Here is a 27,677-nt window from a genome sequence, read left to right on the forward strand (position 1 = left end):
ATCCTACAGAATTAGTCAATTACAGGCCAAACTCAAATTTATGTCAATTAATTAGTTATGTCAAAAATACTAGAAAAGGCAGTGTTCTCACAATTATGTTTCTTTTTTAGAAAGAAATGGTATCTGTGAGGATTTCAAGTCAGGATTTAGACTGTATCATAGTAGTGAAACTGATCTCATCAAAGTTACAAATAATTTACTCTTATCTTCTGATCGTGGCTATGTATCTCTATGAGCCTTATTCGATCTTACCGCTGCATCCAATATTATCCACCACAAAATTCTTCTGAATAGACTCGACAATTTTTTCGCCATTAGTGGAATTGCATGGGCATAATATAAATCATACTTATCTAAGCGTTATCAAATTGTAGCAGTAAATGAAGAGATGTCCCACCGAACACAAATTCAGTATGGAGAACCCCAGGGCTCAGTGTTAGGGCCGTTGCTTTTCACCTTGTATATGCTACCAGATATCATTAGGAAGCATGACGTTAGTTTTCATTGTTATGCTGACAATACTCTCTATATACTCGCTCTATATTTCTTCACACCCTGACAAAATTTACCAATTCACAAGATTAAGGGAATACATAGCTGATATAAAAATTGGATGACTAATAATTTCCTTAATTCAGAAAAAACTGAATTTTTATTTATTTGACATAAAATACTCCACAATTAGTAACCTAGTAGCCTGGTTAAAACCAGACCATTCTCAGTAGTAACTGAGTTATGGTCTAGCAAAGCTATTTTTTTTTTTGTAATTGACTAATACAGAATTAGTCAATTACAGGCCAAACTCAAATTTATGTCAATTAATTAGTTATGTCAAAAATACTAGAAAAGGCAGTGTTCTCACAATTATGTTTCTTTTTTAGAAAGAAATGGTATCTGTGAGGATTTCAAGTCAGGATTTAGACCGTATCATAGTAGTGAAACTGATCTCATCAAAGTTACAAATAATTTACTCTTATCTTCTGATCGTGGCTGTGTATCTCTATGAGCCTTATTCGATCTTACCGCTGCATCCAATATTATCCACCACAAAATTCTTCTGAATAGACTCGACAATTTTTTCGCCATTAGTGGAATTGCATGGGCATAATATAAATCATACTTATCTAAGCGTTATCAAATTGTAGCAGTAAATGAAGAGATGTCCCACCGAACACAAATTCAGTATGGAGAACCCCAGGGCTCAGTGTTAGGGCCGTTGCTTTTCACCTTGTATATGCTACCAGATATCATTAGGAAGCATGACGTTAGTTTTCATTGTTATGCTGACAATACTCTATATACTCGCTCTATATTTCTTCACACCCTGACAAAATTTACCAATTCACAAGATTAAGGGAATACATAGCTGATATAAAAATTGGATGACTAATAATTTCCTTAATTCAGAAAAAACTGAATTTTTATTTATTTGACATAAAATACTCCACAATTAGTAACCTAGTAGCCTGGTTAAAACCAGACCATTCTCAGTAGTAACTGAGTTATGGTCTAGCAAAGCTTCATAAACAAATAATTTCCAATGGGCAGGGCCGGCGTTTGCTATAGGCGAGCTAGGCGGTCGCCTAGGGCGACAATTTGTTAGGGGCGCGAGCGCGCTCTAGTGCCGCCCATTACTTCCTATTAAGCATATAATCGGAACAAGCGAAATACAACATAATGTTCATGAAACATGATGATCATAGGGCGCCCCCTCAGCCACACGTTTAATTACTTATCAACCTGATTATTGGATTGAATTGATGGTGATTATTGATTATTAGTTCAGGCGTTAGGTCAGGCAAGTGCTCATCTTGCGCGTTCATCAAAAATGAGGCGCCTAAACCTGCGGGTGCACATGGGACGGAAAAAGAGAAAAAGAGAAAGGAAGAAAATCGAAAGAAAGCCCAGTATAGAGGTTAGTCTTCTTATCTCAGCCAATAAGATGTCAAACAAAATAAAATTACTTAGTATCAATCTTATCAACTAATATTTATTTTATAAATATTATTAATATTGTCACCAAGCTATCACTTGCTAGTTTTCTACATAATTACTATACGTATTGCAAACATGACTTCACTGACAATAATCTACAATAACCTACATGGATGTCATTTAAATATCAAAAGTCCAGTTCGTTATGAATATGGATAATGTATGCACGTTAGTTATAAAAAGTACAAACGCTCTCTACGTGCCATCGGTAGGAAATAAACACGGCCTCGTTTTTTTTTTTTTTTACTGGAGCAGCCTAACGATAGATACCATATTATTTACATTAAACACAAATATGCCGTGTTCACTAAATTCTTTACAGTGGCTGTAGTGTAGTGGTAAGACGCATGGCATAAAGATTTGATGCAGATCGATCAGAGGTTCGATCCTGCCTTTTACCACACTCGCTCTATTCCTTTTTTCCATCACATATCGGATCGGAAAGGCATTTATTTTCAATAAAAAGTGAGAAAATGTTTGAAAAGTGGAAATAAAGCGTCGAACGTGTTTAATAATAAGTGCTTCTCAGTTAGGGGTAGGCCTAGGAAAACAGACGTGCTGAATTAGAATAGAGACGATAAAAGTGAGTGGGGTGGAGGGGTGGGGGGCGCAAAACTCCATCTCGCCTAGGGCAACCAAAGAGCTAGAGCCGGCCCTGCCAATGGGGCATCACCAACGAACGATGACATAGCAGAGCGACGGAGAATCATCTGAGACAGCAGTTCTCTGTTTGTGATTTCGAGGAAGATGTAGCAATGGCTTCTGAAGACTTTTGCCGTTGTAAAAGAAATATGATAATAGCTGGTGTCCATCGCCATTCCATCAACATTTTTGCTAAATTTGGAAAACCTAATAGCATTTCAGACAGACTGGAACATCTTGGATTGAAGGTCAAACAGAAAACATCAAGCTCTGATCGCATTTGCCCCCTTTGTAGGGCATTTGTATTGCGATTAGAACGTGATTTGCATATTTAGAAAATAAAATTGTCTTTGTAAAATTGTCTCACAAACTTTATTCAAATTCAGTCATTTCAGATGTGACATTTACCATTTTCAGACTTGAGCATAGTTATGCTAGTTATTTATTTAATAAATAACTCTAGTTAAGTATTTACATTTTTACATGATTACCAGATCTAGTGTGAGGAAATAATCACATAAAGGCCAGATACAGAGCTGTGTGCATGATCACACTCCTCATCATCCTCATCAGCCTGACAAGCCAGACCCACATCAAGATGTTTGTTCTGGAAACTCACCATTGACAGGGCTCAATCCAAGGGGTGGGATAAACGGTTGTCTTTCAAACTCCCTCTGCACGCGATAGGATAGCGCTACAACCATCCAGAGTAACGAAGGTGAAACAGAGCTTGTTGACAGATTAAACATTCGCCGTATCCGGTCAGCAAAACTCTGAACACATCTTCCCTTTATAAGAATGACTTCAGTGTCGTTCTTTGTTCTTTTCTCTGAAAAAAGCTTAACTCCAAGTCTTCCAGAGTCACGGTCAAAGCTGATTCGAAAGACCGCCGTTCGCCAGTTTCTGTGTTTACTAGAAATATGCAAACGAAACTCGGCCATCGTCATTATGGCCCCACCCACCGACTCTATACACGATGTGATTAGCCCGGCAAGAGTTAGGCGAATACAGCTCAGAAGGGTATTGAAAGTTGCTAGACGACACTCGCGGGCAGATTAAATTTGCTGCCGCTAGGCTGCGTCTAGATTTCTAGGCTACCTCATCACAGTAGCCGGTGTAATCCACACCTGGGAGCTGAGTGTTGTTCTTTGCTCGGGTTTCAACGAAAAGGAAAAGGCACTTAAAACAGACGTGATAGCTGATTCGCACGAGTGATGTTCCACTGCGCCATCCTGCTCAACCATCACTGCTGTCGTCATCGTGTAAAGCCCGCCCCCAATGTTTCTGATTGGTGCCGTGATTTCGACGGATTAAAAATGGGTTGGATTGAGCACTTTGCCAGACTACTTACAGAGCAAATCTAAATTTGCCGGAAGTTGTCTGGGTTTTTCCAGGCTAATAACCTAGAATACTGTCTAACACTCGATGGCTGCTCTGTCAAGCCCTTGTCGTCAGTGAGGAACCTGGGTGTGCTCTTTGATAGCAATCTTTCATTTGAAAGCCATGTTTCTAGCATCTGTAAAACTGCATTCTACCATCTTAAAAATATATATAAATTACGGCATGTTTTAAATGACAATTGCTGAACAGTTAATTCATGCTTTTATGACCTCAAGGCTAGATTATTGTAACTGGGTAGTTACCCTGATCGCTAAGTAAACTGCAGCCGGTCCAAAATGCAGCAGCTCGAGTTCCTACTAGAATCAAGAAGTATAGCCCGGTTCTGTCAACACGTCACTGGCTCCCTATTAAACATTGTATACATTTTAAAATCTTGCTAATTACTTACAAAGCACTAAATGGTTTAGCTCCCCAGTTCTTGAGCGAGCTCTTAAAACATTATACTCCACCACGTCTATTGCGGTCTCAAAATTCTGGCCAGTTGATAAACCTAGAATATCACAATCGTCTGCAGTGGGTTGATCTTTTTCCAATTTAGCACCTAAACTCTGGAACAGTCTTCCTATCATTGTTCGGGAAGCCGTCACACTATCAGTTAAAATCTAGACTTAAAACACATCTTTTACTATGGCATATTTATAAAAGGTTATACATTTGTTATTCAAGTCAATTAACTGATTGTTAGGCTGCATTAACTAGGTCAGCAGAAACCGGGAACACTTCCCATCACACCTGATGTTACATCATAAAAAGAGTGGCATCTACGCTAATGTTAGTCTCTGTTTATCCCCAGGTTTACTGCAGTCAGCTGGTCCCGTGTCTTATCCAGATCAGATGGTGGACCTGCGCCTGCACATGACCAACGCATCTCTGAAGTGTCTGCAGAGGTCAATTAGTCTCACTTCTGAAATTGTCTCATGGACACGGCATCCTCAGTAAACCCGTTTACAGCGTGATGCCTCCGATCTTACGAATATTCAGATCTAATATGACTTCTGACCTTTAAGGTTGCCAGTATAATAATCAGTGTTTGTTAACTGGTCAGAGGAGAACTGTGCATTACCTCAACAGTTTCAGTGGCATGTGTGTCGCTAGAGGATATCCGTTTACTACTGGAACAAATTCTGTTCCAGTCCTTGGATTCAACCCCGAACCATCCATTTACTTCCTTGAGGACAACCAAGATTGTACCCTTCCGCTGGCAAGCACCTGTGAGAATATAATACAGCTCCCTACATTCCCTAAAACTATGAGTTGTTCTGTGAGAAAATGTGATTTGCTATCAGGAATTTCCCTGGTTTTGCCTGAATGGAACCTTTGTTTGTTTTGCAAATGATGTAATCCCACATATTCTGTATTAATCCCATCATATATCTCACTGATAGGGTCGATTGAGAAGAGAACCATTTTGACTTTCAAGATCGTACAACACCCATAAATTTGGAATTATGTTTTACACAAAACTTGGCAACAGGTTTTTTTTCTCCTTTTTTCTTTCTGTTAGTATATGCTTACTAATAAAACATCTCACATATGTGGTTGACCCTGAAGATAACAAATTTTCAGTGTTCATTTTTTATTTTAAAACCACAGATATTGTTGAGCTGTTTGTAGGTGTCAGACCCATATTTTATCATCCATGTTAATCACTGATTTTAAGTTTTGAACAAAATCTGTAGACAAATGTATTTACATTGTCAATAGAAACATTCATTCGTTTTTTTTTATTAAAGCAAATGTTCAGCAGCATTTGAATCTATTGTTTCTGGTAGCTGATAGGCATTTTATTTATTGTTACTCATAATTCACAACTGGTTTACACATAGCTGAAAACAATCATAAACCTGAATCATTTTCTTTTCACTTACTGCTACAGATTACAAAATATCAAACACTGTATCCCTATTGCTAGAAACTCAAATTAACAGCGTTTGCAAGTAGAGATGTACTGCTCAATACCATACTTGCCATCATCTTCCATCGGATCAACCCTCTCTTTTAAGTAGGCTTCTTGGTCACTTATCAGTGTTAGTGTACTGTCAGATCTGTGATCATCAACTGGACTGAAATTTGTCTCTTGCATGATATCCTCGTAGCCATTTAGTGGGTTGTAGCATGAACATCCAGTGTGCTGCAAGACACCAGATGTCCACAACTGAAATGGTGTCCAGTTTCGCTTTGTTCTCAGTGAATGGTGATTCCACTGATTGACAAACTCATTCACTGCTTTGTTTATTTTTGGTAGATACATGTAATGCAAAGCATGGATATATACAGCAGAAGTGGAATCAAGCAGTTGCTCCAAAACTGAAATAGATATTTGTAGTGATAAGTCATAACTCTGTTCAATTCAGCCCAAAGTCTCTCAAAGTTGGTTATGAACGCTCCTACCCACAATAAAACTTCCCCTTCCTGGGTCTCTTTGCTCGATCATGATCCTTGCAACCTGCAAGAAACAATATTTTACATACAATTTTGATGGAGAACACAAAATCAATTTACAAAAGATTTGATCAATCATCTGACTTTATTTCAGTTTGTCTCTGATCTGTCTGGTCATCTTACTGTCAAGGAGAATGTAAAAATAAAATCCACACATTTTGTGACTTTTTTTTGTTGCTACTTTGGTGACCTTTTCTTCTTTTTTGCTAGGTATGTACGAGAAAGTCAGATCGTGGCTCCCAAGAGCTGGGTTTAAGCTGGATGTCAATTGCTGCTTTATTTGGAATGAGCACACAGAGCCTTAATAATCACAAAGATTTGGTCTACTTTCAAGACTAAGTGAAAATCAAAACTCCATTTTGTAGTTTAAGTAATGAAGAATTAGATTCCCTAATACTATGCCGTCCAATAGACCAAATGTAGGACAAACTTACATTTAAGGAAGCCTTCAGACTAGAGGTCTAAGAATCCAAAGAAGAAAAATACCAGAGAAGCTTAGCATTATTGATCTAATTGGAAGAGTCATAAGGGTATTTACAACATTTCTTCCCCAAACCAACTATGGTGGGTATACTTCACAAAAGCTGCTTTGCTAATACATCAGCTGACGCTTGAGTTCATTAACCTACTACACAGTTTGACCTAAATATATTAAACCAACTGTAAATTAATCAAAATATTACTCCTATAATGCACGACTTCTTTTGTCAGATTATTAATCTGGTATTTTTAATCAATTATTTTTAAATCCATGAAACTACAACACCATGTGAACAAAATGTATTAAACCAACTGTACAATACTCATTTTAATTGATACCTTTAGGTCTAATGGTGTTGTAGTTTAATACATTTAAATGGGTTAGGAATTGTATATACCAGATTACTATTCTGAAAAAGAATCCTTGTGCATAATAGGTAATAGGCTCTCTTTAATGTCATTTTTAACCTTGCCCAGATCTACTCTGAGAGATTCAATTGCGCGCAGCACAGGGTCGTACGCTATTGAGCAGAGCTCGTGGTCTCAGTTAAACTTTCTCCCTCAGCAGCATCTTTTTTTCCTTGCTTTTTTTCGACGGCATTTAAGCAAGTAAATTGCACTTGTTGAGCAAGTACAACACTATAAAGACTTTGAAATCGCTAGCAAACTATATGTTGTCTTGTTTTAATGACATTTAAGTGAAAGTCAGCAGAGCTACTAAAGACACGTCTTACTCCATCCCCGAACCGGAAGTCTGCCATTTCAAACTATTTTAAAGCAGTAAAGTTTGGCACACTGCTTTTACTATAAGTAGACTGAGTTTTATTGAATACCATGTGGTCATCTAACATTGGAACACTAGCCAACCTGATGAAGGTTTGATGACCAAAACATGGTTTAATAAAGCTAATAGTAAGACAAAATTGAACTGTGGCCTCATTAACAATTAAAATACTACAGTTGCATGAACATGGTCATAAAGCTTTAATAATTGGAATACAAAATAAAACAATGTCATCAAATTAGTGCAAAGGAACTAATAGCGGTTTCAATACCAATGGAGAGTAAGTACGTTGTGAGTAGAATTAACTCAGGCACATATGTCAGAGTGTGTTTGGGGGTCTGATATTCTGTAACATATATTTCACTGAGAGGAAAGTTTTCTGAAGAACCCAAGTGCAGTTTCAGTTACTGTTCATTTTGAAATCCAAACATTAAATAAAGACTTGGCTTAACAATAAACCTGGCCCGACTAAACACAGACTCAACAACAGTGGGTTACCACATTCAATACTCGACAAGGACCACGGCAAACATGAGGGCTTAAATACACAATGACTAAGGACTAGACAAGACACACCTGTGAACAATGATGAGACAATTAGCCAGTGAGAACATGACAAAAGAGCACCAGACAAGGGATCACATGGTAAGGAAATGGGTATAGTCCTGAAGTTCATATGGGTACCTGCACATGTGGGAGTACATGGGAATGAAATAGTTGACAAACTGGCAAAACAGGCATTACGACATAAGAATATTGAAGTACAAATTCCATTAAGTAGAGTTGAAATAAAAGGAAGAATTAAAGAATACATGAATAAAAAGTGGCAAGAAGAGTGGGACAGGGAAATAAAAGGCAGACATCTTTACAATATTCGAGTTGGCAAAGGGAGAGAGTGTTTTAATAGTAGGAAAGAAGATATCATCATTTCACGACTCCGAATAGGACGTTCTGGATTAAATCATTCCTTGTTTATAATAGGGAAACACCAAACTGGATTGTGTATCTCATGCAGTGAAGTAGAGACTATTGAACATGTACTTTTACATTGTGTAGTATTTAGCAGGGAAAGAGAAGAGTTTATTAATAAATTGAAAGATATAGGATTAGTAAATTTCAGTATATCAAATCTATTAAGTTGTGCTTCAGGAGAATCAAGGATACAGAGGTAAATACTTAGTTATCTCAAAAAACCAGGATTGGATAGCAGAATTTAAAATTTATATATGGCATACATATTATTTATTTATTTAATTACCTTTTTTTTGTTATTTTTGTTATTTAAGTCCCTGTTGATGCTTCACACTCCAGTCCAGTTGGTGGCGGTAATACACCATAAGTTGGCTTGTCAACCGCCATTAAACAATACAAGAAGAAGAAGAAGAAGATCACATTGTAGGATCACATGAGGGCAAGACCAGGAAGTGCATGGCAGTGAACATGGCAAAACCCAAAAACATGACTGTGAAATAAGCCTGACAAAAAAAGTACATGAAACATGGACAAACCCCAAACACACGGTGACAAATGGTGAACAACAAACTAGAAAAATATTTGGTTAGAAATTTAGATAAAGACTTGAATTTGAAATTTTTACAAACAGATAATCACAAAACTGTTATTATAAATGTCTTACATGGAGTGCATTTGAATATTAATATGTAGTAACTTTATTACATTTAAACATTTTAACAATTTGAGTTCTAATTTCTGTGGTTCTGAGACCATAAATTACAGGGTTACATATTGCAGGTACAAGGTGATACAAAGTGCTAGTTAAAATACGGATATCTCTGGGTATTGTAGCTACTCTATACCCAACAAATGCAGCAGTAACACTGATATAAGCTATTGCTATGGTCATTAAGTGTGTGGTGCATGTGTGAATGGCTTTGTGGCGGGATTCACCAGAAGGAGAGCGAAATATAACAACAAAAATTATGACATAAGAGCAAAATATCACAAGACAATCAGCAGATGTTATACCAAAAGCCACTGTAAGAGCTAAATAGTTTTTAGAAATATCATTACAAGCTAAATTGACAACAGATGTATGTTCACAAAAACTGTGGTATATCATGTTTGTTTTACAAAAAGTAAGTGGCACAACAAGTCCAACCATGCTAATAATGGCAACAGCGTTCCGAATGCTAAGAACTGCACAGAAAATAAGTGAGTTTGTCAAATTTACAAAATTATTGTAACGTAAAGGATAAATAATAGCAAAAAATCGATCCACAGCCATCCCAAGCAAGATGCTGGACTGAAAACAACCAGAAAAATGCAGACAAAACATTTGTATTAGACATTCATGTCGTGTAATTGTATTCCAGTCCCACAAAAAACCGACCAACATCCTTGGAATAAAATATATTGGCACACAAAACCCCAAAGCTGCAATCAGTCCAATTAAAATATACATGGGGGCATGCAATTTTCTATGTTTTGTAATGACAATCATCAAAATGCAATTAGCAAATAACGTATAGATTAAGATGATGCAAAAAGGAAAGAAGAGTAGCGTCCGGTACCCTTTAAGGTCTGTGAATCCAATTAACTGGAAATCAGTAAAAGAGATGAAAGACATGTTGTTGGATTGGTCACCCATTCTGCTTTATAAGTGTGTACAGACCTTAAAAAAAAACAAAAAAACAGCAAAAACAACAGCAGTTATTTCTCATATTTTGTAAGACATCAAAATGTAAACATTATATATATATATATATATATAAAATAGCTCAACAGAACAAAGACAATACAAGATTACCTATATAGACGTATTAGGCACACAAAATCTTCAAGAAGAAATTAGCAAAAGGATTGTTTTTCATATTTAGTTTAAAACTCTCCTGTATTCCTTTGAAACAGTCTGTCTTATATCTGTTCCCTTTTCTGTCTCTCCCTACACTAAACAAACTCTGCCCTGCTCTTAAATACTCTATATTTCCCTCCCCCAGCATTGCATGGGGATTTGGGGCTTGTTAAATTGGAACACAATTAGTCACAGCATCCTTTTCTGTCCCACTTTATATTAGGTGGCCTTAACTACTATGTACTTACATTAAAAAAAGGTAGGGACAGGCGTGGTGGTATGGGTAAGTTTAAGGGTAAAGTTAGTGACAGGTGTGGTGGTGTGGGTCAGTTTAAGCGTAAAGTTACTGACAGGTGTGGTGGTATGGGTAAGTTTAAGCGTAAAGTTAGTGACAGGTGTGGTGGTATGGGTAAGTTTAAGGATAGGGTTAGGTGTGTAAGAACGGGTTTTACTCCTAAGACAAACACTGAGATCCAATGCCCTGCAATAAAGCAATACAACTCACTAATCTGGAGAGAAGATCTCACAGAAAGAGTGACTGCCCTGCCCCTTTCCCTTTCCCCTCTTCCCTGATTCAAGTCACTGAATGCAAATATAGTACAGATGATGTATTTTGTGAATCTATTGTTTTATTCCTTTCATGTTTGGTGTCTTTGTAAAGGTCTCAGTGTGATTGGTAAATTTGTCTCAATTTCACTGTAGTCACTAGTAGGATGAGAAATATTGAAACGTTTGATAATTCTGGGCTCCTCTTTGAGTGGTCTCTTCAAAGATATTAAAACCTCTTCCCCGAAACCAGGTGCTGTGTTGCAAATATTTACAATCCTTTGTTCTGGTCTGAGTATTTAAGGAAGGGTAGCAGAGCTGCCATTTGGGAACATTCTGTAGACAGAAACACCATGCCATTTTGTGTCTGTGTCCTAGTGGCTCTCACACACATGGCATGTATTTTGCCCGATATCATGCCTCTTTGAAACTATTTTCAAATTACTTTGTATTTGTATATTATATATTTTTATGCTGACAGTTGTGTACCATGGATTCATGTTTAATTATGTTATTTAAGTTCTGTTTGGCCCAAATAAATGTCAATCTTGATTCATCTTGTATCAGTCCGAAATCATTAATTTTAGTAGTGTCGCATGAGGAGTTTGTAGGAGTTTCAGCAAATCTTTCTGTCAGGACCGATTCATATGGAGAAAACCATGAACTGGAACATGGCGCTAAGCATGAATCTGACTTCTGACTGTCGCTGTTATTAATAAGTTGCAGCTCTCGTGACTATGGTTCAAATTACACTCGTTGTTAGGAGTAAGCATGTGTGACTCAAAGGTAAAATAGTTCACTCTGCAATCCTCTATAATAACAGAACTGACTAATTTGCGTCCGTAAAATAATGTAATTAATCGCAAGCATTATCCTCTAAGCGACTCCCATGGAGGAACGAATATTTGAAGATAAAAGATACTAAGAAAAAGCAACAATCTAAATTAAATCACAACTAAAATGATAATCAGCTGTTAAGTCACAAATGTAACAAATTGAACAAAGTCACAGAATAGGAGTCAGATTTAAAATTTCGGTATGAATGAATTATGTGCATTTAACAGAAATGCTGAAAACTCTTACACACATAAGTCTTTCTACCAGGCCGTTAGATTCCATTCTTGAGCTAACGGATGGACCTTACAGGTGTCAGGGAAATGTAATTACATAAATTAATTACAGATGTAATTTCAAGTAGGTAATTGTTTTAATTAATTTAGTACAATGTAAAAACATGTATGTAAACAATAAGTGCAAGTTATTCATTTAAATGTTAGTACATAGTAGTTAAGGCAATGCACCTAAAATAAAGTGGGCCCTTCTTTTCAAACTTTATTAGGGAGTACTATCTTGATTTAGGTCTTGATTACAGTTTTTCAACATTTTAAGTGAAGTCATTAAGTGAAGTTTTATTAACTAATTTCGAGAGGAGCACGAACAGATAATTAAACAAAGGAGCATGTCTGATAACTTAACCTAATCAAGCCAGGTGGAGTACATCCAGACAATTTAAACCTAATCCAACACAAGCGGAGCATACTTAACTAATCAATCATCATAATCAGGTGGAGCGCATATATACAACTGCCTTACCTTCCTTCAGTAGACAGTTTCTTAGCATTTCTGGTCTGACCATCTGCTACCATGTCGCAACACCAGTCTTCTTCAGACGACGAAACCAACTCCCATCGGGACCCTCCAGCTCAAATCGCCAGCCCCCGGACCACTCCTCCACCGCAGGACCTCGTACTAGAGCCCCAGGCTCTACAGCGAGGCCGCCGGCCCGCTCGACTAGCTTCGCTAACTCCAAGAAGCCGAGGCCAACACTCGCCTCCACCAGCAAGACGGCCAAATACCTCCCCGGCTTCCTCTTACAGCTCGGCCGTCCCGACGATTCCAGCTATCGGGAAATGGACAGTAGTAGGATTGAGGCAAGCGCTGGTTAATTCCGACATACAGTTCTCGAGGAAGATGAACAAAGCGGAACTGTACAGCCTCTACGTCAGCCTGCAGCCAACCCACCATTCTCCCAAGTCCACCTCAGCTCCCAGATTAGCCAACAGCAGGCAGAATAGAGCACGCAGAGCTCAGGATTCGCCCCGCTCGACACCTTCTCCTCTCCGCACAAGGCCTGGCTCGATTCAAGTGACGAGCCGCAACAGGCCTTCAGCGAGCCTGGGACGAGCCCCTGATTCCACCGCATCCAGGCCTCATCGGATCCCAACTGAGAGCCGACTACGCACCGCAGCTCCTCCCGGTGTAGCGACGCTCGCGGCCGGGCCTAGTGGCCTGCCCCCAGGCTCTCAGCTTGCTCCACCCGCCGTCTCTAACCCTTTACACTTCCAGTGGCCTTCTGCTCCCATCGCTGATGCTAGCGCGAGCTTGCTAGCAATGCAAGCACAAAAGAACCAACAGTCCTTTTCAACATTCGCTAACACTTCTTCTTTTCAGCTCCCTGCAGTTCCAGTAGCGTCAGCAAACGCAAGGCTGCTTCCACCTACAGCACAAGCATATTTGTCTCAAACATATCCCCCTTTTTCTCAGGCTCCCAACAACATGTTTATTCAAGCTCCGGAAGCAGCCACGGCTCCCCTCTCTTCCAACCCCCTTCTGCAAACTAAATCTGCTTTTTCCCTCCTCACAGCAACACCGATGCCCGTTCCAGCTAACGCTGTTGCCTCGGAGCCGCCCCCAGTGGCCCAGAACATCCGGGCACAAATCCTGGCAGGTGTGGACATAGACATGTCATCTCTCCTCTCTATGTTTCCAGTTTCAGACACAAACCGCCAAATTGATTGCGGGGATTTTTCCGTCGCTTTAAAAAACTCCAACCCACACTCATCCCGCTTACTTTCGTTTCCCGAATTTTCTATTGCTTTTTCCCGTTTCACGGAAATAATTTGTTCAGTTTTCCCCCACAGGCGCCGCGAGCTAAACGATTATCTGGCGATCATAGCCGAGCTCGCGCTATCCTACGGAGGAGAACATTTTTACACGTATCACAAACTCTTCGCCGCCAAATGTGCCGTGTGGCTGGCTCAGTGGAATCAGTGCGCCTACTGGGGCGCTCTCGATACAGACCTCCACAGCAGAGTGTTTCTGGGCTGCAGGAACATCTCGTGCGCAGTTTGCAGGTCAGTGGCACATTCTACGACGTCATGCCCTCAGATTAATCCCCGCCCGGAGACTACCCAGGCAAAATCAACAAGCTATGTGCCACGACCTGCAACCAACCCCGCAAATTATGATTACAGAAGAGATCCCTCAAGCTTCATAGACAGGCAACCCTGCTTTAAATTCAATACAGGGAACTGCGCCAGACAGCGATGTAAATATCTGCACATCTGCAACTTCTGTGGCGGTGCTCATGCAAAATTTGTATGCCCTGTATCCAAATCACTTAATAAAAAACCAAGAAATTACTTATCGACTCCTGTAAACATTTCTCGTCTTTCCGTCGAACTAGCGCACCACCCGGATACCGAATTCACGGATTATTTGCTGTCCGGGCTCGAACACGGCTTCAAGCCCGGCGTCGAATGTCCGCTCTCCCAAAACACCATATGCAATAATCTACAATCAGCTCTCGCCGAACCCGAAGTCGTAGACAACCTGATTAAAAAAGAAGTCGAATCAGGTTTCATGATAGGCCCTTTCGACAATTCGCCTTTTAACATTTTTCGTATTAGCCCCATCGGAGTGGCCACAAGAAAATTTTCGGGTAAAAAACGTCTCATAATCGATCTCTCAGCTCCGCACCATTCCCAGTTTCCCAGTATTAACAGCTTAATCCCCCTCGCCGAATTCTCTCTTAAATACCACGACATAGATCAGGCCATCGACATGATTAAAATCGCAGGTCGAGGCGCTTGGCTGGCAAAACTCGACATCACTTCAGCTTTCAAAGTGATGCCCATCCATCCAGATTCATGGCATCTTTTCGGAGTGCGCTGGCACGAGCAATTCTATTTCGCCGTACGCCTCGCGTTCGGTTGCAAAAGCAGCCCCAAGATTTTCGACATGCTATCAGAAGCTGTTTGTTGGATTTTGTCAAACAATTATGCCATGCCTCACCTCATTCATCTTCTAGACGACTTTTTAATTATCTCGCCTCCCGACGCCATCCCAGCAGCACATTTTCTCACCGCTCAAAAAGTGTTTTCCGAGCTCGGAATCCCCATCGCTCAGGAGAAAACCATGGGTCCCGCCACATCCATGGAATTTCTCGGAATTAACTTGGATTCAGTTAATTTCCAAGCTTCATTGCCAAAAGAGAAAATTGATAGAATAATTCTAGTCTCCTCTACTTTCCTAGACCATTCCCACCGTTCCAAACGTGAACTGCTGTCTATGCTAGGACACCTAAACTTCGCAATGCGCATTATTCCGCAAGGACGCCCCTTTATCTCGCATCTCCTCTCACTCGCATCGTCGGTTCATGCGCTAGAGGACCTCATTTCGATAACCAAGTCGTGCCGTGACGAAATTAGGTTATGGATAATCTTCCTAAAACAGTGGAACGGATTGTCTTTTTTCTATAACAATCTTGTTTCTTCCCCAGTCGACATTCAGCTTTTTACAGATGCAGCCCCTTCAATCAGCTTTGGGGGATTCTACCAAGGACGCTGGTTTGCATCTCCTTGGCCTCCACAGCTCCAGGACATGTCTCAGTCCTCAGCGCTATTCGAGCTTTACCCCCTAGTAGTTGCGGCTTTTCTGTGGGGGAAAGAGTGGACGGCTAGCAGCATATTAGTGCATTGCGACAACGAAGCGACCGTCCAATGCATTAATAAAGGCCGCTCTCATTCACCCGCCCTGATGCCCTTTCTAAGACGTCTCATCTGGATCTCAGCATGCGATCAATTCATTATCATTGCTAAACATGTCCCAGGGTCTGAAAATCTAATTGCTGACTCCCTGTCTCGCTTTCTGTTTCAGAAATTCAGGACATTGGCTCCAAAGGCGGACCAGTTCCCAACTCCAGTACCTCACTATTCAGAACTGATATTCCCTTAAACCACCCACTAAAACCCCTCCTTGATGCATCACTTAACAGCATTCTCCAAGCCGTCTCAACCAGAACAATCCAATCCTACCTGACAGCGTGGAGATGTTTTAAATCCTTCCACCTCACGTATAACCTACAATTTCCCGATTTTTCCCTCCTCTCAATCACCTCCTTTATCTCTTATCTCAACAACATTAAGCGTCTCCAAGCAGGGTCCATCAAAGGCTACCTGAGCGCCGTCCAGTTTTTTCACAAATTAATTTATGGCGCACCCTCCCCAGAGATAAATAATTCTCAAACCTCCCTCCAGATCAAAGGGATCCAGCGATCACAACCCACCCGCCCCGACAGCAGACAACCAATTACATTAGACGTTCTCACACAATGTATCCAAACACTTCGTACTAGCTACCAGCCCATCGATACAGCCCACACACTCGACACCATGTTCATTTTAGCCTTTTTCGGTTTTCTAAGATGCTCCGAAATTGCGATCACTTCTAAATTTGACCCAAAAATACACCCCACCATCTCCGACCTGTCAGTTCTAGATAGCGAAACCATATCATACTCAATCAAACGAAGCAAGACAGACCAAGCCCAAAAAGGCCACTTGATCTACATCTTTAACATCCCATCGCCAATCCAACCTTACCAAACAGTGTTTGCGTACCTCCAAAGGAGAAAATATCAGGCTAAATCTCCATCTGAACCCCTCTTCATAGACTCTTCCAACAAACCTATTACACGCTTCTGGTTCCAAAAACACTTAAAATCCGTTCTCCAGCTATCAGGCATCTCAGCGCACAATTTTTCAAGCCACTCCTTTCGCATAGGAGCAGCAACAACAGCAGCGAAAAAAGGCCTCTCCCAACAGCAAATCCAAGCTCTCGGAAGATGGTCATCAGATGCTTTCCAAAGCTATATCAGGACGGACCGTTTCCATATCAGGAAAGCTCACCAAACTCTTATAACTTAAAAAAAAAAAAAAAAAAAAAAAAAAAAAAAGTCAGGCCCGTTCTCCCGTCGGACGCAGCGGGAGCCCTTCCAAACGGCTACTTTAAACCACACACACACTTTAAACCTCCTTACTCATTCTTCCAGCCGGTAGGGTTTTTTCCTCGTCTGTTGCAGTGAGCCCGGCCCCCCTCAGACACCGTAAGAGCCTCCCCAACCGGTCTTTCTGATTCTGAGGATGCTCCTCCCTATCAGACGGTGGAGCCGTTCTTGTTCTGTTGCAGTGAGCCGGGCCCCCCTCAGACGTTGCAAGGGCCTTCCCGACCGGTCAGTCAGCGGCCGGCAGGGTTTTTCTCGTCTGTCGCAGTGAGCCTGGCCCCCCTCAGATATCGTAAGAGCCTTCCCAATCGGTCTTTCTGATTTTGAGGATGTTCCTCATTCATCAGCCGGCGGAGCGAGTCTTACATCTGTTGCAGTGAGTCAGGCCCCCTTCAGACTCAGTAAAAAACCTTCCCGATCGGTCCGCCAAATTTCAGGCTGCTCCTCATCCATCGTTCGGTAAGGTCTTCCTTTCTCGCCTGTTGCAGTGAGCCCGGCCCCCCTCAGATGCTGTAAGAAGCCTTCCCAATATGCCCAGCTGATTTTGAGGATGCTCCTCATTTATCAGCCGGAAGAGCTGTCTTACGTCTGTTGCAGTGAGCCGGACCCCCCTCAGACTGTTAAAGAGCCTTCCCGATCGATCCGCCAAATTCCAAGCTGCTCCTCATCTATCGTTCGGTAAGGTCTTCCTTTCTCGCCTGTTGCAGTGAGCCCGGCCCCCCTCAGATGCTGTAAGAAGCCTTCCCAATCTGCCCCCCTGATTTTGAGGATGCTCCTCATTTATCAGCCGGAAGAGCTCGTCTTACGTCTGTTGCAGTGAGCCGGGCCCCCCTCAGACTCGATAAAGAGCCTTCCCGAGCGGTACGCCAAATTCTAGGCCGCTACCCATTTATCGTCCGGTAGGGTTTTTTCTCGCCTGTTGCAGTGAGCCCGACCCCCCTCAGATGTTGTAAGAGCCTTCTCATCGGCCTCCCTGATTTTGAGGATGCTCCTCATTTATCAGTGGGAAGAGCTCGCTTCTCGTCTGTTGCAGTGAGCCGGACCCCCCTCAGACGTTGCAAAAGGCCCCCCCCGATCGGTAATTTTACAAAATTCTCCCCATCCATCGTCCGGTAGGGTTCTTTCCCGTCTGTTGCAGTGAGCTCGGCCCCCCTCAGACGCGGCAAGAGCTTTCCCGATCGGTCCTCCAAACGCCCAGCTTCCCCCAGCCAGTAGAACCCGTCCGCCCGAAGAAGCGAGGCAACTCGGGCTCTCCTGGTCTAGTAGCCAGGCCTTTCAAATTATCAGTCCACCAATTTTTCTGCGTATTTGGGGGTTTTCTGGTGGCTGTCCTCTACTCCTTGCATTTTGGGGGATTCTCTGGGTTCGGGCAAAAATCCGAGCCCGGAGCCCTCCCCCGGACAGCACGCCAAATACGCATAATCTTACTCTATTTAATTTGATGTAAGTGTGAACTCGTGAAGTGAAGTTTTATTAACTAATTTCGAGAGGAGCACGAACAGATAATTAAACAAAGGAGCATGTCTGATAACTTAACCTAATCAAGCCAGGTGGAGTACATCCAGACAATTTAAACCTAATCCAACACAAGCGGAGCATACTTAACTAATCAATCATCATAATCAGGTGGAGCGCATATATACAACTGCCTTACCTTCCTTCAGTAGACAGTTTCTTAGCATCCCTCCACCACCCCATCTCCTCACTGTGATTTAATAAAACTCCCATCAGACTTCCACTAAACCAACCTAATACAGACCAGTCTTTAGACCATCCTTACCACGGGGGGGGGATTCTCTGGGTTCGGGCAAAAATCCGAGCCCGGAGCCCTCCCCCGGACAGCACGCCAAATACGCATAATCTTACTCTATTTAATTTGATGTAAGTGTGAACTCGTGAAACATAATTTCGGGATGAGTACGCCTATCTAATCTTTCAATTAATACCAAGGTATAAAACCAGCAGCTTACCTCTTCTCCTTTTTAGTTCCTGCAGCATCCCTCCTCCCCTGCTCCTCCTTTTGTACAACCACTTTCACTAAGATTTTATATTCCTCCAATAGTTACTATGGAAAAACAACTTCCCATTTTACAACTTACACAGAAAATGCAGTGAGTTTGCTTCCTTCTTCTCAGAGAAAATCAATAATATCAGAAAGGCGGTCAGTACATCCTTGAGCTGCTCTGGGATCAGACAGATCAAACCACAACCTCAGAAAGTTACTATGTCTGATTTCGAAACAACTGACGGTAACATTTTAGAAGAAACGGTACAGCACCTTAAAACATCAACATCCCTTGACACACTACCCACTTGTTTAGAAGCAGATCTCCTAGAAGTGGTAAACTCCTCACTTCTCTATGGGATGTTTCTAAACTCCCTTAAAACCAAGAGAAATCTGGGTAACTAAATATTGAGCAACTACAGACCAATCTGAAATCTCCCCTTCATAGGCAAGATCATTGAAAAAGTTGTTTTCAATCAGCTGAACAAATTCTTAAGCTCAAACAGATACTTAGGCAATTTTCAATCGGGTTTCTGACCGCATCACAGCACAGAGACAGTGCTCATAAAGATTATAAATGATATTCGCCACAATACTGATACAGGCAAAACATCAATTCAGGTACTACTCAACCTCAGTGCTGCATTCGACACTGCTGACCACAACATACTTCTAGACAGGCTGGAAAACTGGGTCAGGCTTTCTGGGATGGTCCTCAAATGGTTCAGGTCATACTTAGGGCGTTTTCACACCTGAAAGTCTGCACCAAGGTCCGAACCAAAGTTCGTGTTTTGATACATTGTATCCATTTGGTTAGTTTTGGTTTGCTTTAACATTTCACAGTTATGCAAGCGCACTAAAGAACTTTACATGACGCACTAGCGTCCTGTCGTCATCATCTAGTGGAGATCCATGACATGCGGAGTCCTACAAGGGTCAGTTCTTGCACCTCTCCTATTCAACCTGTATACGCTACCACTGAGACAAATAATGAAAAATAACAATTGTTTGCCACAGCTATGCTGACAACACCCAGATCTACTTAGCACTTATCACCTAATGACTATAGCCCCATTGACTCCCTGTGCAAATTAATTGATGAAGTTAACAACTGGATGTGCCAAAACTATCTTCAGTTAAACAAACACAAAACTGAAATCACTACATTTGGAAACAAAGATGAAATTCTCAAGGTGAACGCATATCTTGATAAAAGGCTAAAGGTATGATAACAAAAAAATCAAGTCAGGAATCTTAGAGTCAGACCTGGGCCCGGTTTTTCAAAAGGTTTAATCCGGATGAAATTGATCCGAATTTAGTAATCCTTTTTTTGCGATCCGTGATCACGTAATCCAGCTTATTTTGGAGCCAGTTTTTTAAAGCAACATCGGATTGGATCAATCTGATCTGAATAGGAACTTTTCAGGATCACTAAATCTGGATAACCAGTGCTGAAAAACCAGTGCTCAAACATGATAGGAAATCACAATGTAGAACTATGTGTAAAGAGCAACAAGTAGAATAGCCAGTGTAAGGTCAATATAAGTTTAATTTTATTTGAAATGAAAACACACACATTTAAAAAAAAGAAAAAAAAGAAAAGAAAAACCCCACCCTATCCTCTTCTAGCAGTCCGCTCATCTGAGACCTACAAAACACACACACTGTACATTGAGGATATTTGTAACAAGTATAGGTGAGATGTATTGAATTTTTTAAAAAAAAAAAGACTTAATGTCAAATACCCCACAATAATTTTAGACTTCCTCATCTGATGTGGAGAGACCAGCTTGTCTGAGCGTAGCCTTTAGGAGGCGGATCTCAAGTCTGGCCTTGGTTTGCTGCAGTTTTGAGTCAGTTGTTCCTCTGCCAGACGAAGCTGTGCTTCTGCCCTTTCTCTGTCTCTTTTTGCAGAAGTGCCTTGTAATCATCATCTTTGTTTGATGAAGGGCGCTTCAAGCCTTTCTTCTGAGATCCTGTGGCAACTACCACTGGCTCAACCAATGAGAATCCAGCTTTTTCCTCAGGAACAGAGCTGAGATTCAATATAAATACGCTCTCTGGATCAGCCTCAGGAGGAACTGGCTGATTCTCCTCCTCCTCCTCAATCCAAGGCTCGCCATCCCCTACAACACCTTAAATACCTTGGAGAGCTTGCGACTTCTCACCTCCAATGATGTTGAGGACCACATCTGTGTAATCTCCCCTCTTAAATGGCTTGTTGCCTGTTTGTGGGTTTTTGGCTTCAGCATGGTCCTTTGTTGCCCTGGCCTTAAGATTCTTCCACCGCAATTTGATTTGGTCTGTGGTCCTCCTCTGGCATTCACATTTTCTGTGATTAAAATCCAAACATCATTTTTCTTTTTGTTGGTATCCTTAGCAGAATTAAAACTTCCCACTATTGTTCCATAATGGCACCGAACTCTAGTAGTGCATTGGTTTCAGCAGCAGTGAAGTTACAGCTTCTTGAGTCCATGGTTCCGTTGCTTTACTATAGTGAGCATTGTTCATCAATTATAGGTTTGGGGTCCAATTGCCTCAATTGAACACAAGCCAAAACTAATCAGTTGTAATAGGTGTGTTTGAAAAGACCAACTACACAGCCATATAAATCAGCCTTTCTCAGAGGATTCACAGAGAGACAGTGAAATGGCAGGTGTTGTCCACCGCAACCACCACTTTGCCAGGAGGGGATACCGTCAAAGGGTGTATGTTGAACGTACCAAGCCACTGGAGCAATACACCACTGAGGAGCTGTATGTCCGGTTTCGCTTTGGGAGGCTGATATAGAGTACCTTGTGAACCTTCCCAGGCCAAAACTTCAACACAGAACCCAAAGGAGTCACGGTCTGTCTGTGGAAGACCAGATCCTCATTGCACTCCGATTTTATGCATGTGGGACTTTCTATCAAGTTGTTGGTGACTATATGGGAGTGGTGAAATTAGATGTGTGTTATGTGGTGAGAGATGTGTCAATCGCACTGGCCAGCCTGGTCAATGAATTTGTTTCTTTTCCAAAGGACAACCAGATTGCCCAGGCCAAGCACAGCTTTTTTCTTTTGGGAAATATGCCCAATACTATTGGAGCAATCGACTGTACACGTGCATATACAAGCACCCCGTGAGAATGAATGGGAGTTTATAAACAGAAAGGGGAGGCACAGCATCAATGTCCAACTTGTGTGTGATGCTGACCTCATCATCACCAACTGCGTTGTCAAGTGGCCTGGGTCTGTCCATGATGCACGCATCCTGAGGAAGAGTGCTCTATATAGAGACCTCCAAACCAACCGACCGGATGGCATAATATTAGGAGACAGTGCCTACCCACTCCTACCATGGCTGATGACTCCTTTTCTAACAGCAAATACTCCGGGGCAGGCACGCTTCAACACTGCTCATTGCAGAGCAAGATGTGCAATTGAGCGTTTAAATGGAGTTCTTAAGCGGCGCTTTGCATGCCTTAACTACCTGAGAGCGGAACCACAGAAAGCATGCAACATAACCCTTGCCTGCATTGTCCTGCACAACGTCGCTACTAATGGCAATGTCTCTCTCTGTGCTGACAATGATGCACCTGAGCCCCTTGGAGACCCTAACCAACCTCCTGCATTCTGCCAGAATGAGCAAACAGGACGTGCAACAAGGGACGCAATAGTTAGACACTATTTCTGATTGGGATTTGTTTTGGATTTCAAAAATCAGTGATTGCCATTCTTTGCATTTTTTTTTGGTTATTCTGTAATCATTGCATGCATCACTAATAAATATTCTAAAAACAAAAATATTTTCGATTGCGATGAATATATATATATATATATATATATATATATATATATATATATATATATATATATATATATATATATATATATATATATATATATATATATATATATCAATTAGGTCAATTTTGGTCAATTTTGACAGCTGTTTGGGGGATTATTTTATGAGGCCAGACTCTTACTACTTTGCCGTAGGCCTTTACTGAAAGGCAGAATACGTTAAAGCCTACCTAGTCACTGTAGCCTGATGGATAAAAAAAATAAATTAAAACTTAATGAATAAATAGGATATCTTGTAAGATACTGTATGATCCAAATATAGTATTATTTGATACATTTTTAAAGTTTTCATTACATTTTGGGCATGAAATCCACGCTGAATCCACCCTTCTGATGGGATCAGTTTAATCCAGATTTTTTGGATCAAAGTGATCCAAATCCTACAAAAAAGTTCTGAAAAACCCAAACTAAAGGTTTGATCCGGATCAAAACCAAGATTGGATTATGTGATCTAATCAGATTATGTAATCCGTTTTTTCTTTTGAAAAACACATTTTCAAGATTTGATCCAATCCGTTATCCAAAATCCTAGTGGATTACTTTTGAAAAATCGGGCCCTGAGTTTCAGTTGTCATATTAAAGCAATAATTAAATAAGCATACTATCATCTGAAAACTATTAAAGCAATAATTAAATAAGCATACTATCATCTGAAAACTATTGCAAGAATTAGATGCTTTGTTTCCAGGCAAGGTTTAGAGAAACTCGTTCATGCTTTCATCACCAGTAGGGTGGACTATTGTAATGGCCTGCTCACCGGCCTTCCCAAAAAGACCATTAGACAGCTGCAGCTCATACAGAACGCTGCTGCCAGGATTCTGAGCAGAACCAGAAAATATGACCATATCACACCAGTCCTCAGGTCTTTACACTGGCTTCCAGTTACATCTAAAATCGAAAATATTATTACTTGTTTATAAATCTCACAATGACCTAGGACCTCAATACATTGCAGATTGATTGCAGTTATCTTACACTGTAAAAAATGATGTCTGCCCTCAGCAAACATGTCTCATTAAAATGAAAAGATTTTAGTTTGACACATTCCTTAATTTAAAACTGTAATTGATAACATATTAAGTTTATGGTTTATTTTAATTAATAAAGAAACAATCATCAATTTTGAGCAAAGTCAACAATAATCTGGAGTCTAGTCAATTTAGCATAATATGTTAGGATCCACCAGTTTACCACAAGAGGCTGTAACCACGTGACATGGACTAAGCGCAAAATTTGTGTTGGTCGTAGAAGAAAACCAGGTCTATCGAGAGAGAAGACTCTTCATCCATTGCGATTGTAAGTTCTTATTAACATTAGGTGATGCAAGTAGAGTTTTCCTTTAAGCCATACTTTGAATATACCTACATGTTCCTGTTCTGTTAAATAAGAGTAAATGGAAATTTAACGTTAGGCTACTACATATTTGATTAAACGCTGTTAAAAAACGTGTAACGTTATATGCACGCTGTCGGAGTCTCCAAAATTTGTTAAACCAAAACTTAAATTGTAATTACTTTAATGAGGTGGTTGTTAAATAATAATTATTGGCAGATACACGTTTTTTTTCCTGTGCGAAAACAGTGGTCATAATGTTTTCCTATTTCGCCGTGTGGTGGTGTGACACATCCAGTCATTCATAAGTAACGTTAATTATCGATTTTAGGTTGTGAGTAAAATATAATCAAATTTATTTGCATTTCACCGTAGTATTATGCTAATATTCACTGTATATCAGTGGAAGTACTGCTGCATCCGTCCCTGACATTGAATATTGATAATAGTTGCGTGTCGGAAGACAGGCGCTGGCATTGCATTGCAGTTCATTGTCATCACGAATGTTTCTCTTTTTCATGTGTTTTATAGCCTTGCCAGTTTAAACATTCAGGGTTGGAACTCAATTCTGCAAGGCAGTGGCCCTCCAGGACTGAGTTTGCCCATCCCTCGTCTAAGGATTTTTTTTTCTTCTTTTTTACATTTTAAAGTGTATTAACGTTTCCCTTATAGCACATACATTTAAAAAAAAGTTAGCGTACATGGATCTGAATAATATATGTACCAGTTACTCACAAGGATGACTTGATAATGCATTAAAAAATTAATAGGATTAGTTTTTGATTTCAGGCTAATTGAATCTGTTAATTGTCTTTTATTTATAAGGCATTTCTTGAATGAAAAAGAAAAAAGAAAAAACTGGATCATCTGTCTTTGAAAGAGTCAAAGTAAAAACTTCTACAATATTTTTTAAAGATACTTAGAAGATAAGGTACTATATCTCTGTGTGCATATATTGAATATATGTATGAAGAGATATTTTGAAGAATATGGGTGACCCAACAGTTGATGGTCCCCATTGACTTCCATAGTATGTTTTCTTTTTTTTCTAATATGGAAGTAAATGGACCATCAACTGTTAATAACGCGTTAACGCAAATTAATTTTAACGGCACTAAATTTATTAACGCGCGTTAACGCAGAGTGCATTTTCTGTTTGATCCCTGGCATAGCCTGTAGTTGGAAAAAGTGAGAGCAGTCAGACGCAAAGGATGCAGGAGCAAAAATTAATAGGGAAAGAAAAGGGTTGACATTTCTATTCTGTTTAACTTTTATTAGACTCCAGAAAGAAAAGTGCGTTTTTTCACTGAGCACATTCTCTGCAGTCCGAGTGTAATGCACTGAAGCTTACTCTCACTCATATCTGAGATAAATCATTAACACCATCACCGCTTACATTACATGTGTTTTATTGAACTAAATACATTACTATCGGCTTAAACAAATGCGCAGGTTACTTTTCTGAACAAGAGCGCTTCTGAGTCCATGTTTCTCACACGGTTCGCGTGAATTGCGGCACAGTTCGTTTAGCTAAGCTAAATGCTATCAGATCGTCACCGCGTGTCAGAGAGATTAAGTGCACGCACTGAGACGAGAGAGGTATGTATCAAATCATTTTAGTTAAGGGAATAACAGTTTAATATGAAAGCGGTGAAGTATCCCTTGAAGATAGTACTTGCTGAAGACGGCTTTACTGTTGGTGAATCTGGCTGTACTGGGTTGAGGCTGGATGTGGATCATCTGGGTCTGTGCTTGTACTGGCAGATAATCCAGCATCTCCTTTACTTACAAACATAAGCATAGCACCTGCAAATTATAGATAACAAATATTATAAGCTGCATCAGACCGATTCAAACTGGCTCCTCCAGATTTCCTTTTAAACATTTTCAAATATAAAATACTATTTATACTATGGCTTGGCTCTTGTAATATTTAACTAGTGAACTAGTGATTCAGATATCAAGAATCTCTGTGAGTGATGACATCATTGTTGATATCAAGAATTCACTTTTGTACAAGTGAACATGTAATCCCTGATATCAAATATATAACATTGTTACTAGTAAAAATTCCATACCTAATATAAATAATTCACATTGTAAATAGTGAACATTTAAATATTGATATAAAAAATTGCATAAATTGTGAATGAATAAAAACTTAAATGGCTTGCCATAGCATGCTACTGTGTTTTATATTATGCATGGTAAAGCAATATTTGATTTATTGTTATTATTTACTGAGGTATGTGCATCCATATTGACCAATATGTCCAGCTAATTAACATCAACATTTTAAATTCAATATAGCCTATAATTCAATAGTCAATCAATGTCAAATTGTCAATACATTGCTTTCCATCTTAATTTGTGCAGTAGTTTAGAGTCGTAACTAAACATTGACTAAGATACTCATTGTATTGTTTTAAAAGTATGTAGCCTATGTGCACTTACGATGAGGAGGAGGACCGTTCATCACGACCATATATTATTCTGTCAGTCTAGGATCCACAGATATTTCTTCTGGAAAATGCACGTTTCTTTTCGTGCACGCGCATATGAACGCATGTTCATGCGCGACGAGGATTTTTTCTGAGCTGCAGTTAAACAAACACCGTTGCCTTCTGTCGTTTATAAAAAATAAAATAAAAAAAACCAACAACAACACATAAATAATTGTATTTCCCAGGCAAAAAGACAGAACACAACCCTGAAAGCAGCTGCCATTAGCTAGCTAGATCAAGAGATGCATAGCCTGTCTGTCCAGTTTAGCAAGACAACAGAATGAGGTGCACATCAACTTTAGGGTACCGTTACTGTTATATGCTGACATCAAACTTGGAGAGGAGAGAACACAAGTTTACCTGATTTCTGTTCCCGCATTTCACTCTCATGGTGTTTTTTCCGCCCTCTTTTCATGGCCAGAGGGATAATTCAGCTTAATTTTATCATCAGTTCAGTGTTTACAACATTGATTGAGGGGGAGGCGGGGCCTTTTAGTGAGCGTATAGGGCTGTTCGGCTCTGCCTGTCTGAGAACCCTGTTAATTTACTTAAACTCAGGCCATTCATGATGTGGGTGATTTTTTTTTCTTTTTTTTTTTCAGTAGAATTTTTAGCTTTAACTGTTTTTTTTTTTTAAGAAACTGAACATTATTTACTAAGTACTATCCACAACCTGAGCAAGCACACTTAGCAATTGATGTAATTTTTACAGTAAAATTTACAACAAAATATTGTATTCATTTTTTATTGCAAATGCATGATGGGAAATTTATGGACAGTCCTGTAATTTAGTTGTAACTACACTGTAAACGCATTATTTTACAG

The 27,677-nt window shown here is 40.2% G+C and overlaps 1 protein-coding gene and 1 pseudogene across 7 annotated transcripts; one reads left to right on the forward strand and one right to left on the reverse strand.

Moving 5' to 3' along the window:
- Positions 1-5,699: 5,699 nt before the first annotated feature.
- or55c1 (odorant receptor family 55, subfamily C, member 1) lies at positions 5,700-27,353 on the reverse strand. Of its 7 annotated transcripts, XR_010906709.1 has the most exons (6): positions 27,213-27,353; positions 26,803-26,972; positions 26,024-26,154; positions 9,003-10,376; positions 8,321-8,428; positions 5,700-6,484 (listed from the first exon to the last, which is right to left on the reverse strand). XR_010906709.1 is itself a non-coding variant. In XM_067450107.1 (4 exons), exon 4 carries the CDS (start codon positions 10,350-10,352, stop codon positions 9,399-9,401), a length of 954 nt encoding a protein of 317 aa, XP_067306208.1. In that variant the 5' UTR covers positions 10,353-10,376; positions 26,024-26,154; positions 26,803-26,972; positions 27,213-27,353; the 3' UTR covers positions 5,700-9,398. The 7 variants fall into 7 exon arrangements, 2 of the variants coding, with proteins under 2 accessions (XP_067306208.1, XP_067306209.1); XR_010906711.1 differs by having other exon boundaries at positions 5,700-9,088; positions 10,276-10,376; XR_010906710.1 differs by lacking the exon at positions 8,321-8,428.
- LOC137084456 (putative nuclease HARBI1) lies at positions 21,821-22,846 on the forward strand (annotated as a pseudogene).
- Positions 27,354-27,677: the final 324 nt, after the last annotated feature.

Source organism: Pseudorasbora parva, chromosome 8, assembly GCF_024679245.1.
Source record: "Pseudorasbora parva isolate DD20220531a chromosome 8, ASM2467924v1, whole genome shotgun sequence".
In the NCBI taxonomy this organism is placed as follows: domain Eukaryota; kingdom Metazoa; phylum Chordata; class Actinopteri; order Cypriniformes; family Gobionidae; genus Pseudorasbora; species Pseudorasbora parva.

What these genes read in the sequence shown, in the direction of transcription:
- or55c1 (XM_067450107.1), bottom strand. Translation starts at nt 10,352, where the DNA reads ATGGGTGACCAATCCAACAACATGTCTTTCATCTCTTTTACTGATTTC.